The 14089-nt window shown below is 35.1% G+C and overlaps 2 protein-coding genes across 6 annotated transcripts; one reads left to right on the top strand and one right to left on the bottom strand.

Annotated features, from left to right (window-relative positions):
• Positions 1–442: 442 nt before the first annotated feature.
• LOC109183042 (probable leucine-rich repeat receptor-like protein kinase At1g35710) lies at positions 443–1708 on the top strand. The gene has a single exon (XM_019333258.1). It carries the CDS (start codon positions 443–445, stop codon positions 1706–1708), a length of 1266 nt encoding a protein of 421 aa, XP_019188803.1.
• Positions 1709–8045: 6337 nt separating this feature from the next.
• Positions 8046–11126, bottom strand: LOC109183012 (chromatin assembly factor 1 subunit FAS1-like). Of its 5 annotated transcripts, none has more exons than XR_002054474.1 (7): positions 10893–11126; positions 9996–10143; positions 9778–9913; positions 9303–9384; positions 9098–9231; positions 8789–8869; positions 8046–8678 (listed from the first exon to the last, which is right to left on the bottom strand). XR_002054474.1 is itself a non-coding variant. In XM_019333229.1 (4 exons), exons 2-4 carry the CDS (start codon positions 9354–9356, stop codon positions 8809–8811), a joined length of 249 nt encoding a protein of 82 aa, XP_019188774.1. In that variant the 5' UTR covers positions 9357–9384; positions 10893–11126; the 3' UTR covers positions 8046–8808. The 5 variants fall into 5 exon arrangements, 1 of the variants encoding a protein (XP_019188774.1); XR_002054475.1 differs by having other exon boundaries at positions 8046–8671; XR_002054473.1 differs by having other exon boundaries at positions 8795–8869.
• Between the last annotated feature and the right edge of the window lie 2963 nt (positions 11127–14089).

Below are 14089 nucleotides of genomic sequence, written 5' to 3'. Positions count from 1 at the left end.
CAAGTATTATCAGTGCGTCATATGCAATTTGGAGGATCTTTACCTAGCAAAGGTAAAAATAATTTCTATCTTATTAGCATTCATGCAAAAAAATAAAAAAGCATTCATGCGTTGAGGCAGGATTTGGCTCTTCACGGACTACCGCCCAACAACTCCTCATTCAACACCCAGCTTGAACTCAAACTTAGCTCTGAAACCACTTGTTAGGATAAGTCCTTACCATTACATACGCCAAAAACTATAGCTCATTGCAAAGGCGTAACTTTATTTTCTTATATATCGTTACATATTTTAGAAGCAGGGTGTTGAACTTGACCCTTCATCGGTCTCCGCCCAACAATGCCCCTAGCCACCAATTCTTGGCCTGTGAACATATATGTTGTAACTTGTAATCACACACTCCTTGATAACTAAATAACAACATGTCGTCTCATTTCCATATATGACTACAGGTGGTTGGTGTGAACTAAGGAACCTCAAAGAGCTCCGTCTAAGTGGGAATCAATTGGAGGGAATGCTTCTACTATGTTTGAGAAATTTAACATCTCTTGGATTGGTTGATCTCTCTCAAAACAAGCTTATTGGAAACATTGCTTCATCCCCACTTTCAACACTAACATCTATTGAATATCTTTCAATTTCACACAACTCCATTGAAGTCCCAATCTCATTCAGATCTTTTGCTAACCATTCCAAACTTAGGTTCATACTTGCTGACGAAAATTATGCCATTTCTGAAACTGATGAGTTACAAAGTGTGGTCCCTAAGTTCCAGCTAGAAGTATTTTCCATGTCAAATTGCATCAACCTTCTAATGTTGCCAAAATTCCTTCACTACCAATATGATTTGAAGGTTCTTAAGATCTCTAAAATCATTTTGGAGGCAGAATTTCCCAATTGGTGGCTACATAACAACACAAAACTTCAAGAGATCTCTATGAACTCCAATAATTTCACTGGACCCCTTAAGTTTCCATTGCATCTTCCTAATCCAAACCTTCAAATACTTGATTTCTCTAACAACAAGTTGAGTGGAGAAATTCCTTACAATATCAGTTCAACCTTTCCAAAGATTGTGGCACTAAACCTCTCCTACAATTTGTTTACGGGTCAAATACCTTCCTCTCTTGGCAACATGAAATTTTTAAAGTTTCTTGACTTGTCAAACAATTCTTTCACCGGGGAAATTCCAAAGGAGTTGTTGATTGGCGGCACCTTGTTAATGGTTCTTAAACTATCAAATAATAATCTGGAAGGAGAAATAGTCAAAGAGTTTGCATACTTAACTTTATTATGGCTCTTGCATCTTGATGGTAACAATTTCACAGGCACCATATCAGATAGCCTTTCTAATATTCCTTTGATGTCTTTGGATATGAGTGACAACAAATTTTTTGGAATAATTCCAAGATGGTTGGGTTATATAGAGAATTTGGAACAACTCACTTTGTCCAAGAATCACCTTCAAGGTTATATCCCTATAGAGCTTTGTTACCTAGGAGGACTCAGTTTTCTAGACTTGTCAGAGAACAATTTAACAGGGTCTATACCATCTTGCCTCAATCCATACAACATTATATATGTTGGTCTAAGTAAAAATCATTTGGGAGGTCAACTGACGAGTGCCTTTATTAATAGTACTACCTTGGCAATGCTTGATCTTAGTCACAATGATTTTGTTGGAAGAATTCCGATCCAGAATGGATAGGCAGCATCGATCTCCAAATTGAGCATTCTTCTTCTCAAGGGAAATAAATTTGAAGGAAAGATTCCAATTCAAGTATGCCAACTTATGAGACTGAGGGTATTGGATTTATCCAATAATCAATTAACTGGTAGTATCCCAGGTTGCCTGGGTAAGATAAGTCTAGAGGTGAGTGATGAAAGATCCATGGTTTTCAATAACTTAGAGTTCCCCCTCTATATACTGGGACTACAATGACATATATTATGAGTTCTGGTTCAACAAGTGAATTCGAGATTGACTTGCCAGAAAATGTTGCATGCTCATCTAGTTGTTGAGTTTACAACAAAGGGAAATTCAGTATGAAGGTAGTATCCTCAAATATATGTCTGGAATTGATCTCTCCGCTAATAGGTTAAGTGGTGAAATTTCATATGAGTTGGGAAATTTGACTAAGATACATGCATTGAACTTGTCGCATAACAATCTTAGTGGCACGATTCCAGAAGCGCGTTCTCAAAGTTACATAATATTGAGAGTCTAGATCTTTCTCACAACAGGTTAGGCGGGAAAATTCCTAACACATTACTTAACCTCAACACCTTGGAGGTATTTAATGTTGCATACAACAACTTATCAGGTGCAATACCAGAACCAAAAGCTCAATTTGCAACATTCAGTGAAGACAGTTACATGGGCAATCCTTATCTTTGTGGGCCGCCATTGCACACTAGTTGCAATAGTGCCGACTCACCATCATCTCCATTGCCATATGACTCGGAAGGTGAGAATGAAGAAAGTAATGGTGTAGATTTAGAGGTTTTCTACATCAGCTTTGGTGTGTCTTATGCTGTTTTTTTGTTAGGAATAGTCTTGGTGTTATATATAAATCCTTATTGGAGAAACACGTGGTTTGAACTGATAGAGTACCTTTTATATAAGTGGTTTGGGATAGGCAGAGACTAAGTAATCGTAGACCTGCGGCATTTCAATTTGCTCAACTCTCTTTTTGAAATTTAGCTTTTATTGTCATAGCTCATCTGTACTTTGAATTATTGTAATGCAAATTAAAATATTGCACTGTACTGCAGGTTTACTAGAGGTTGACAATTGGGACAAAGTATATAGGTTTTATTTGAACTAATAAAAATTATTTAAAAATTATTAAAAATGCCAACTCAGCTGTCACGTAAGCAGGTAAAATTGATGGTAACGCGCTATCAGGCGAAATTACATACATTTGGAGTGTTCAGTGGCCTAATTGCACTTTTTTTTTTTTTTTTTTTTCGTTCAGTGACCTAATTACATTTTCAGGTTACGTTTAGTGGCCAATTTGAATCTTATTCCATTTATTTTTGTGACAGTTATATATAATCAATCTCTCATATATTATCTTGCATTTATATACTTTAAATTACTAATTTAAATAAACAAATTCAACATTTATTTACCTATGCATGAACATCTTTTATATAATATTGCATTGATATACTTGGAAATACTTATTTTAAAAGAATCATTGGACATTATCCCATTCGCGCAAAGCGCGTAGAAAAACTAGTATAAATCTAATAAAAGTCAATAAAATTAGGCCTATAACGTGAACTAAAAAATGTTGGTCCAAGTTGAAATGAATGGTTCATGTTATTTTGATTTTAGTGTTTTTTTTTTTTTTTTTTTTTTTACTTTACCAACTATTATATCATTTACTTTTACTAAATACTCCCCATTCCATCCGTGTAAATTTAGTGACAAAATATTCCATTAACTATTTATTATTATATTCTTAACTTATTGATTTCCATAAGGAATGTCTTAGGTCCGAGTTCCATTCCAATAACATAATTGTTGAACATATAATATATGAATATGTTAGAGTGTATTAAAAAAATATATAAAATGTCTACAAATCTAATAAGAGTGAATAATGTTAGGCCATTAACTCGAACAAAAAAATGTCGGTATAATAATTGTTTCTTAAAATGAATGGTTCATATTATTTTGATTTTCGTATTTTTTAATAATTTTCCTTATTTACCATCTATTATATTATTTTCTTACCTTAAATAACCTTAAATTCCGTTAGTATAAACTTTAGTAACGGAATATTCCGTTAACTATTTATTATTCTTAACCTACTCATTAATTTATATAAAAGGGTCTTATGTTCGAACCTCATCCCAATTAAAGTTGTCATAATTGTTAAATATATACTACGAATATGTTAAAACATATTTTAAAAAAATATAATATAAAATGTAACATAAACTTTGGTCACATAATTAGCCCGACTAAATACATAGCATTCGCATCAAAGATTATAAATCAGGAACTTTAAAAATCATTTGATTTTCTTGGAATTTTTTTTAAACAACAAATTTAGATTAAGTTTTTTTTTTTGTTTGTTTAATTAATCTTCTTTTGATTATTTAGAGCAAAAACTTAATATTTCAATTATGCTTTTGCAATATTGGAATGTTTAGATCATTATGGTATTAATATTTTTTGTATGTATTTTTATAATGGTATAATTGTACATTACTTTACAAATATTATACTATTATTTTCTTTTATCCGACAAAATTGTTCTCACGTCATTGTCAGACTTGCGTGGCCTAACTACAAAGTTGTTGATCATAAATACAATTACACATGGACTCTAAAACGATACGACCATTTTCCAAAGAATTGACAATGTTGACATCCCAGACTTCAATTGAACAATTTGCATCAACAACGAATGGAAATTAAAAAAAAAAAAATTCAATGATTTCATTATTGTTGATGAAAAGTATGTCTGTCACTTTATTACTCTTACTAAATTAAATAAATTAGTACCTAAAACAAAAAATAATACATATGCATTTAATTAATTTAGATTTAGATGTTTATAATGCCTTTATTTAAAAAAAAAAAAATTATTCATTATAAAAAATTTAAAAAGAGATATAATTTCATTAGTTATATTATCTTTATTTTCTACGTACAATCAAAGATTTCTTGCCTTCAAATTTATTAATTTATTATATTCACTACATTGTCCATTGTTTTCTTTTTACATTATCTTTATATTTATTTATTTATTTGTCAAGTATTTTACCACTACCAAATATCAATAGATGTTTGTAAGATAAAGAGTTCATAATACAACTAAGGTCTCAGTCATATACACAACAAGACAAATCTAAACTTCCTACACTATAATCTCATTTGTACGATGTATCCCTCTATGCTACCACCAGTAACCCAATTGCACATGGTACACTACCAATAATAATAATTAAAAAAAAACAAACAAAAAAGGACATGTACTGAAGATGGATATAATAACAATGTTACCCAAAAAAGAGTTAAGAAGAATTAGAGAAATTTAAATAAAAAGTAGTATTTATTTAGACTATCACTTTTAGACTAAATATTTAGATATTTAGACTAGCGTTATTAATTACAAAGTTGCAAACATTTAGTTTAGTTACAATTATACTTAATCTCTCATATATTATCTTGCATTTATATAATTTAAATTGTCAATTTAAATAAACAAATTCAACATTTATTTACCTATGCATGAACATTTTCTATATAATATTGCATTGATATACTTTGAAATATTTATTTAAAATAATTATTGGGCATTATCCCATTCGTGCAAAGCGCGTAAAAAAACTAGTAACATTAATGTTGGTCAATTAATTAGCATGATTATATACATCACATTCAAAGATTATAAATAAGGAACCTTGTAAATCATTTTCTTGCATTTTTTAAGAACAAATCTAGGTTATGTTTTTCTTTTGTTAGTTTAATCAATCTTCTTTTGATTATTTAAAGCAAGACTCAATATTTTAATTATGCTTTTGTATTATTGGGAATGATTTAAGTCATTATGGTATTAATAATTTTTATCTATATTTGTATAATGATACAATTTATACTATTATTTTTTTACATGACAAAATTATTCTTACCTCAATAACGTTTCATACGAATATATATATATATATATATATATATATATATATATATATATATATATATATATATATATATATAGTGTCGGTAAATATTGTTTTGTATGGTTGGGTCTGATGCCTATTGTGTTCATTAAGGATCCTGAGCTAATCAAGGAGGTTGTGAATAATGTGCACCGGAATAAGGAACAATGTGCACTAGAAGAAGAAACAATGTGCACTAGAAGAAAAGACAATGTGCACTGAAAGAATGGACAATATACACTGGAAGAAAGCACGAGGTGCACTAGAAGAAGATACAGTTAGGGATGGCAACGGGGCAGGGAATGGGGTCCCCGTCCCCGAAACAAGTCCCCATTCACCGTCCCCGCCCCATTCCTGCACTGGGATGGGGAATTATTCTCCATCCCCGTCCCCGTGGGAATTTTTCAGAGCCGGAGAATCCCCGCCCCGTTTTTGAATTACGCCAATGGGAAAAAAGGACTATATGATATCATCAAAATTTTAAATTGCTAAGCCTTCAATCCTTAAACAAAGTCCAAAAGATGAGAATATAATTGTGCTGTATTCAATCATAATGTCTGAGAGTACAGGGAGCGAATATATAGAGATGCTAGATAGAGTCCTAGTCTAACACGAATAATATAGTCCTAGTCTAATATGAATAATAAAGTCCTAATACTCCCCCTCAAGCACAAGTTTGGTCAGCCAAAATATTGAGCTTGGAACGGAGTAAATTAAAACGTACAGACGAAAGAGACTTAGAGCATGTTTGGTTCATGGAAAATGTTTTCCTTGAATTTGAGGAAAACTAGATTTTCCTTTGTTTGGTTCATGGAAAACATTTTCCATTGGAAAACATTTTCAATGGCCCCCCTTGGTATTTTGTTTTCCATGGAAAACAAGTAGGACAATTATACCCTCATAAACTTTTCTTAATTACAATTATTATTATTGATGTTATTATTATATAGGGGTATAATTGTCTTTATACTCATTATTCTTTACAATTTCAAACTCAACCAAACAATGGAATCGATGTTCCCAATAATTTATTTTCCACCAACCAAACAATGTAACTAATCTTCCCGGTAATTTCTTTTCCATGGAATTTCAATTCCATTTCCCCTCAAATATTTTCCGCGAACCAAACTGGGCCTTAGTAAAAATATCCGCTATCTGATCTTTGGTAGAAATAAAATTGACTTGTAATTTCTTCTTTGCTACTTTATCGCGAACAAAGTGGTAGTCGATCTCAATGTGTTTGGCGCGAGCATGAAACACCGGATTAGCACATAGATAAGTAGCACCCAGATTATCACACCAGAGTTTGGGTGCAGAAGGTGGCGAAAACCCGAGTTCCTTCATCAGAGATACGAGCCAAGTAACCTCTGCAGAAACATCAGCGAGCCCTTTGTATTCTGCCTCAGTTGAGGAACGAGCCACAGTACGCTGTTTTCGACAAACCCCTGAGACAAGATTGGTCCCCAAAAACACAACAAAACCAGGCGGTAGATTTTCGATCATCAGGATTGCCAGCCCAATCGGAATCAGAATAAGCATGAATATCCAGAGAGGGAGAGGAAGTAATTTTAAGACCGAGATGTAGTTTCCCATTTACATACCGTAACACCCTCTTGAGAGCCGCCCAATCCGCAGTGGGGGGAGAGTGCATGTGCTGACACAAACGATTGACTGCATAGGAAAGATCAGGACGAGTTATCGTAAGATAGTGTAGAGCACATGCAAAGCTGCGATACTGAGTGGGATCAGCATATGGCACCACTATAAGAAATCTGTCATTTAGCGACGTTTTTTAAACGTCGGTAAAAATACAAATACGTCGCCAAATGTCTTTACTAACGAAAAAAAAACGTCACCCGGACCGTCAGGTTAGCGGCGTATGGAAAGGTATTATTGACGAAGTTAATTTTCGTCACAAAATATTACGATTACTGACGTTTTTGCATGGTCTTGATAATGTCATTGAATACATACTTTTTGCAACGTAATATTAACAAAAACATCAGTAATAGTTTGTGACGAAGTAGAATATTTCGTCAGCAAATGTGTCATTAGTGACGTTTTCCATACAATTATGGTTGTCATTAATAAACTTAATTGGTGACGAAAAATGAAATGCGTCAATAAAATAACATTTATTGACGATTGTGTACATTATTATGCTATCAGTAAAAAGACATTTACTGACGTTTTTTCCATGTTCGATTTTCATCGCAAAATTTTATATTTGGAGATATTTGTAATTTTTTTACCCTTGATTGATGATAATTTACATATACTTGTATATAGAATGGTTTACACAACAATTTCATGTAATTGAAAATAAAATATTTTAGCATCAATTAAATATTCAAAATAGAAGAATATTTTTCATAGTATAATATAGAATTACAAGGATGTAATGTGATACAAATGATTCTTAAATAAGGTCAGACTAACACGGAAATATATACAATTCTATATAAAGATAGATAATAACGCTCATGTTTATCAAAACTATTGAGACCGGCACTTTAGAAGTCCTTTGTCTTGGGGAGAAGGCTAATTTGATGATTACTTCTAGATATGCAATAATTCCCTGCCAAGTAAGAAACATTGTACAAGAAATTAAAATCTTGCCAAATTTATCTTATTAATAGCAGTACAAAGGTAAAGGTAAAATAGGAGTATAAAAGCTATATAAGCTGTAAAAACTAAAAACCAACAAAACATGAATTTAGAAGCTTGCATAAACACAATAAGAAAAATACTACTCCGTATTAATTTTCCAAATAGGATTATATGTCCTTCAAGTGCTATATATTATAAGAAAACAATTCACTAAAGACTCAAAATTAAGGAATATATAGTATAATAAATTCGGCATAAAATAAGCTGAAGTTCTAATATAAACTTTCCTCAAGTCTTGCAAGAACAGTGGTGCGCTCAAACAGTCAAACCCCTGCTTGTCAACTATCATCTCACTTCCAGCTTCATAATCACAGGCCTCTGTCTGTTGGCTGCCAATAAAACCCCAAAATGTTTTAGTATAATCTTAAGACATACAATTTCCCGGCTTAATTCATCAAATGATCTATCAATATTTGTAACAGAGCAAGGAGAGGGTGACATCTACTATTAGCATATTTGTCACTTTTGAAACTTTTGTCTCAGCCATGCCATCAGATCCAGTTTTGTCAACTTGAACCCCCTGCAGCACAGAGTAGATATAGTTGGGCAAATGGCAAATAATCACCATAACAAAAGGAAAAAAAATCTGTCTTTATTTAGCTAGGCCTAGACTAGATTCCTTCATTTTGTAATTGATTCCATCCATCAAAAGGAGGGTAGTTCTGGATTATGGGAATCTTTGAAGAAAGATTCTTGGGGGAAAATACTGAAAATGTAAAATCTTAATGTAGATTTAAGATAAACATACCCCATCCTCGGAGAGATAACTATCTGGACAAAAAAGCCATCTTCACTTTCTTCACCATCACCTCTAGCACATTCTTCGTCTAAACTTTCAACTTCATCTTTATCACAATCTGATAGGCATTCACCAGGTTCCTCCTGTGATATCAATTTATCAGTAAAGAGAGCCAAAATCAAATAAAATGAGATGCTCAATAAAGCAGAAATACATCTTCCCACTCCTCATCACTGTCGATCTCATAATCCAACTCCGGATCCTTCATGAAAGGGCAACATGGTCTAATAGCTTCACTAGTAAGAAGAAAACGATAAATACATGAGATCAGAGCAACTCTTGGCAAGATCAGTATAACAACTCATGTAATCAAAAGCAACATTTAAAGTAACAAAGTTGCAAGTTCAATTTATCTTCATTTTTATCAGATAACTGTCAAACCATCATCAAAATGACAGTTAAATATAATGCTTTGATGGTAAAGGCCCTATGCATCTAAAATTCACAAACAATTAAGCACTAAGATAGCAAGTTCCACCGTGTTCAATCATGTCATAATCAATAAAGCAAAAATAGATATGGAACTTTTTATGCACCAGCAGAGAAATAAGGAGAAGAATCCAAGAAATTGTTCCAAGTAAGAGAAAAGCTCAATAAGATTTCACTGATATTTCATTTAGGAGCACTACCATGTGTAAACTTCTCAACAGTCACAGTCAAATAAAGTGGTAATAAGATAAGAAAACTTTTGTTTAAGCTTCCTGCTTCGAGCTTGGTGAAACTTTTGTCTCAGCCATGCCATCGCTCTTTGTCTCCTTCTCAGCCCTTTAGAAGTTAAAGAAATTGATTAAAATTTTTGGAATTCAAGCATACAAAATACCATAACATGACAGCTGCTAATACACACATTTCAGCACCGCTTTTTTGTTCAATGTTGTCTACTAATAAACGTATATCTGCTTCAGTTAAGACTTTACAAAGCTTTTCTGAAGCTTTCATCAGCTCTTTGCTGCAATTTCCATGACTTTCTGATTTATCTAGAGAAGCTAACATTGCTGGGAAAATCAAAAGAAAGCATTATGTTAATAAACAGAAGCTGAAGCAATAATCAATAATCACCAAAATATAATTGGGTTTGGTTTGAACTTCTGCATTCTGTTCCCACATCTACCATAAGGCACTGCTACATGCTGAAGTCAATTCTCTATTTTCCCTAACAACAAACTCTCTTTCTTATTTAAAATTTAAATTAGTTTACTTAACAAGACATCCAAATTATAATTGTCTATAGAAAATCCCATTAAATCCCTCTTATCTGCCCCATCTTTGCTACAAAAGAAAAAAGAAAGAAGAAGCTCATTTAGTGCAAGGCCAATATGATGAAGCCAATTCTCTAATTTCTCTAAACATCAACTATTTTTTCATTTTCGGAATAAATATTAAATCATACTGAATGGAAAGGGATCTAGAGTCCATGAGATCCCTCTAATCAACCACATCTTTGCTACCCAAAGAAAAAAGATAGAAGCCCGTCTTCCCCACTGCATCACTATCATTGCAGTCACCACATCAAGTGTCAACAAACTATATAAACAGGATAACAACTGTAGAATGGGCTATTCAAATCATACATCTTCAGTATAAACACAAAATTCAAAAATCAATTTCTTTGCCTTTCGACTATACAAATATATATGTTGTCTAACAATGATTAGCATCACTAATCAATACTTAACCCTAATCAATAATAACAATAATAATACAGTAAAGCCTAAGTGTATACTGTAGACTAGAAATTACCTACCGTGCTGCGAAGGGGAAGGCGCCGGAGGTGGCGATGGCTGCTTGCGACGAACGAACGAAGCTGTGTGGCGAACTGGGAAAATGGCGATTGATGTCTGGAGGTGGTGGCGGTCTGGAAGCGGCGACGGCGGCTTGCGAGTTGCGACAATCTGAAGGAAGAGGCGATGACTAGGTCAGGGCGTCTGCCGGCTTAGGAAAACAATTAGGGGAGGTGGAAAGAGAAGAGAGAAGAAGATCTGAAGATGTGTGGTTGTAAAATCTAATGTACAAGAATGGCGCCTAAAGAATAAAATTTTGGTGGGAATTTCATTTTATTGAAATAATTTTCATACCAAAGAGATAATTGTTTTTTTAATGGCGCCAGAGGTTACAAATTTTGCCGCACAATAATTTTACATTTTCTGACGCTTTATACTAAAATTAATTTTTAAAATAAAACATTTAGGGACGTTTATTATAAAACATCATTGATTCTATACATTTACTGACAAAAAAATTATATTTCTTCAGCAAATATTACAAAAAAATTTTACTGCCTCTACCATAATATATAGTGACGTTATTTTTAATATAACGTCGCAAATTGTTATATTTAGCGACGCTTTCTAGAGCGTCGTTAAAATTTTTGTCGGGAAATGACAGACTTCTTGTAGTGCACCACGGCACCAATCTCGGCCTTCGCGGTTGAAACCGAAGTGGCCACGAGCTTGCAATCAACCATACCTACCCGTTTTAAAATATCCTTCATGTATCGTTGTTGAGACAGAAACATGCCACCAGACAACGGAATAGTCTCAATACCCAAGAAAAAAGAGGGCACTCCCATATCACGAACTTTAAATTCAAGAGCCAACTTGTCAATAAGATCAGTCACATGAGCCGAATCAGAACCCACAACCAAAATATCATCCACATAAACCAGAAAATATAGACGAGTATTGCCATGTGAATATATAAATAAAGATATATCAGTCTTGGAAGGTGAGAAACCAACAGAAACCAGAAAATCATGCAAACGTGTGAACCAAGCACGGGGAGCTTGCTTAAGCCCATACAAAGAACGTTGAAGGAGACAAACGTGCCCGGGTATCGTTTTGTGTTCATAGCCAAGGGGCTGGCGCATATAAACTGTCTCAGCGAGATTGCCGTTTAGGAAAGCATTGTGTATGTCTAGCTGTCGAATAATCCATCCACGAGAAATAGCTAGGGATAAGAGAAGACGTACGGTAGTCGGTTTAACAACGGGACTAAAGGTCTCAAAGAAATCCTTACCGGCAATCTGATTGAATTCCTTGGCAACTAACTGAGCCTTGTAACGCTCAATCGAACCATCAGCCCTTCTCTTGGTTCTAAACACTCACTTACATCTAACTACGTTCATACCTGATTTAAAGGGAACAAGCCTCCATGTGTTGTTGTGCACCAAGGCATTAAATTCCAAATCCATTGCATCCCGCCATTCAGGAAATTTAACCGCTTGAGTAAAACATGTAGGCTCAGGAGTAACAACAGCAGATAAAGCAACATGATCATGTGGTCCCGAACTTCTCGTATTCATTCCATGAGAGTGAACAGGTGAGGGCGCGGGACGAGACCGACCACGAGGCCGGCCTCTTGGCCGAGGAGTCGGTTGGTCCGTAACTGTCCGCTCGGACCCGGTCACGGGCTCGACAGTAACAGGCAGCTGGCGGTGGTGGTCAGAAGCGGCTATGGGCCTGACAGGAGGGTCACGAGCCGTGACACTAGTCGGATCACCACCAGAAACAATTGGTGCAACACCCCACGGCTCCGGGCGTGGTTTTGGAACCTGCGAATCCACGGAAGCAACAAAAGGAAAGACAGCCTCATCGAATCGCACATGGCGACAGATAAAAACCTTATTAGTGTTAGTGTCTAAACAACGATAGCCACGAAAAGATGGAGGATATCCTAGAAAGACACAAGGGGATGACCGAAACTGTAGTTTGTTGCGATTATAGGGACGCAGATTTGGAAAGCGTAAACACCCAAAAACACGCAGATATGAATAAGATGGAGGAGACCGATGCAAAAGATAATGAGGAGATTTATCAGATAAGGCAGGAGTGGGCATTTTATTGATTAGATAAACCGCAGTTTCAAAAGCATAATCCCAAAAACGAGACGGAACAGAGGATTGAGCCATTAATGCTAGTCCCGTTTCAACAACATGCATATGCTTACGTTCTACCCTGCCATTTTGTTCATGAGTATACGCACAGGATTGTCTGTGCCGAATACCTAAGGACGCAAGAGTGGAACCAAGCTTTTTATATTCTCCTCCTATATAGATTGAAAAGAAATAATCTTGCGAGAAAAGGAACGTTCAACTAGTGACCGAAACTTATCAAATATAGCATACAAATCAGATTTAGCACGCATGGGATAATACCACATATAACGAGTGTAATCATCCACAAACAACACAAAATATTTAAAGCCAGACGCAGAAAGTAATGGCGCAGCGCCCCAAAGGATGCGTACTAGTAGTTTCGACACGAGACAAAGGAAAACGAGAAGATTTTCCTAATTGACAAGAGGAACAGACATTGGGAAGATCACTAGAATTAAATGTACCAACAGACAAAGACGCTAAAATTTTACGTAAGACTCGAGAATGAGGATGCCCCAACCCCATGTGCCAAATGTAAGAGGACCGTGTAGCAAATAATGCAGCAGGGGAAGCAGAAGACGCAGGCCATGTGTAGAGACCCCCAGACGCATGTCCCTTAAAAAGAACCTTCTTGGTCAAAATGTCTTTCACATAGAAACAAAGAGGGTGAAACTCAAAGAAAACATTATTGTCCTTTGCAAAATGCTGGACAGATAATAGAGAAGAAGAGAGACCAGGGACATGCAAAACATCATGTAACTTAAAAGACATAGAGTCAGTAGCTAACGAAGCAGAACCAACATTAACAATAGGCAAACATGTACCATTGCCGACTCGCAGAGTCTCCGGGCCATCATAACTTGTCGCAGAAGTCATCAAAGAAGAACCAGACGTAGCATGATTTGTAGCGCCAGTGTTAGGGAACCACTGATGAGGACCTTTGGAATCACCATTATCACCAGGGATGGCTACATTCGCCTGAGGAGTCGGGGAGGGTGAAAAACGCTGAGAACCCGGAGCCCCTGAATATCGTCGTAAACAATTGGCTCCCGTGTGACCAAAACAAT

Source organism: Ipomoea nil, unplaced genomic scaffold, assembly GCF_001879475.1.
Source record: "Ipomoea nil cultivar Tokyo-kokei standard unplaced genomic scaffold, Asagao_1.1 scaffold1096, whole genome shotgun sequence".
In the NCBI taxonomy this organism is placed as follows: domain Eukaryota; kingdom Viridiplantae; phylum Streptophyta; class Magnoliopsida; order Solanales; family Convolvulaceae; genus Ipomoea; species Ipomoea nil.
This window is presented reverse-complemented; position numbering and strand designations above follow the sequence as displayed.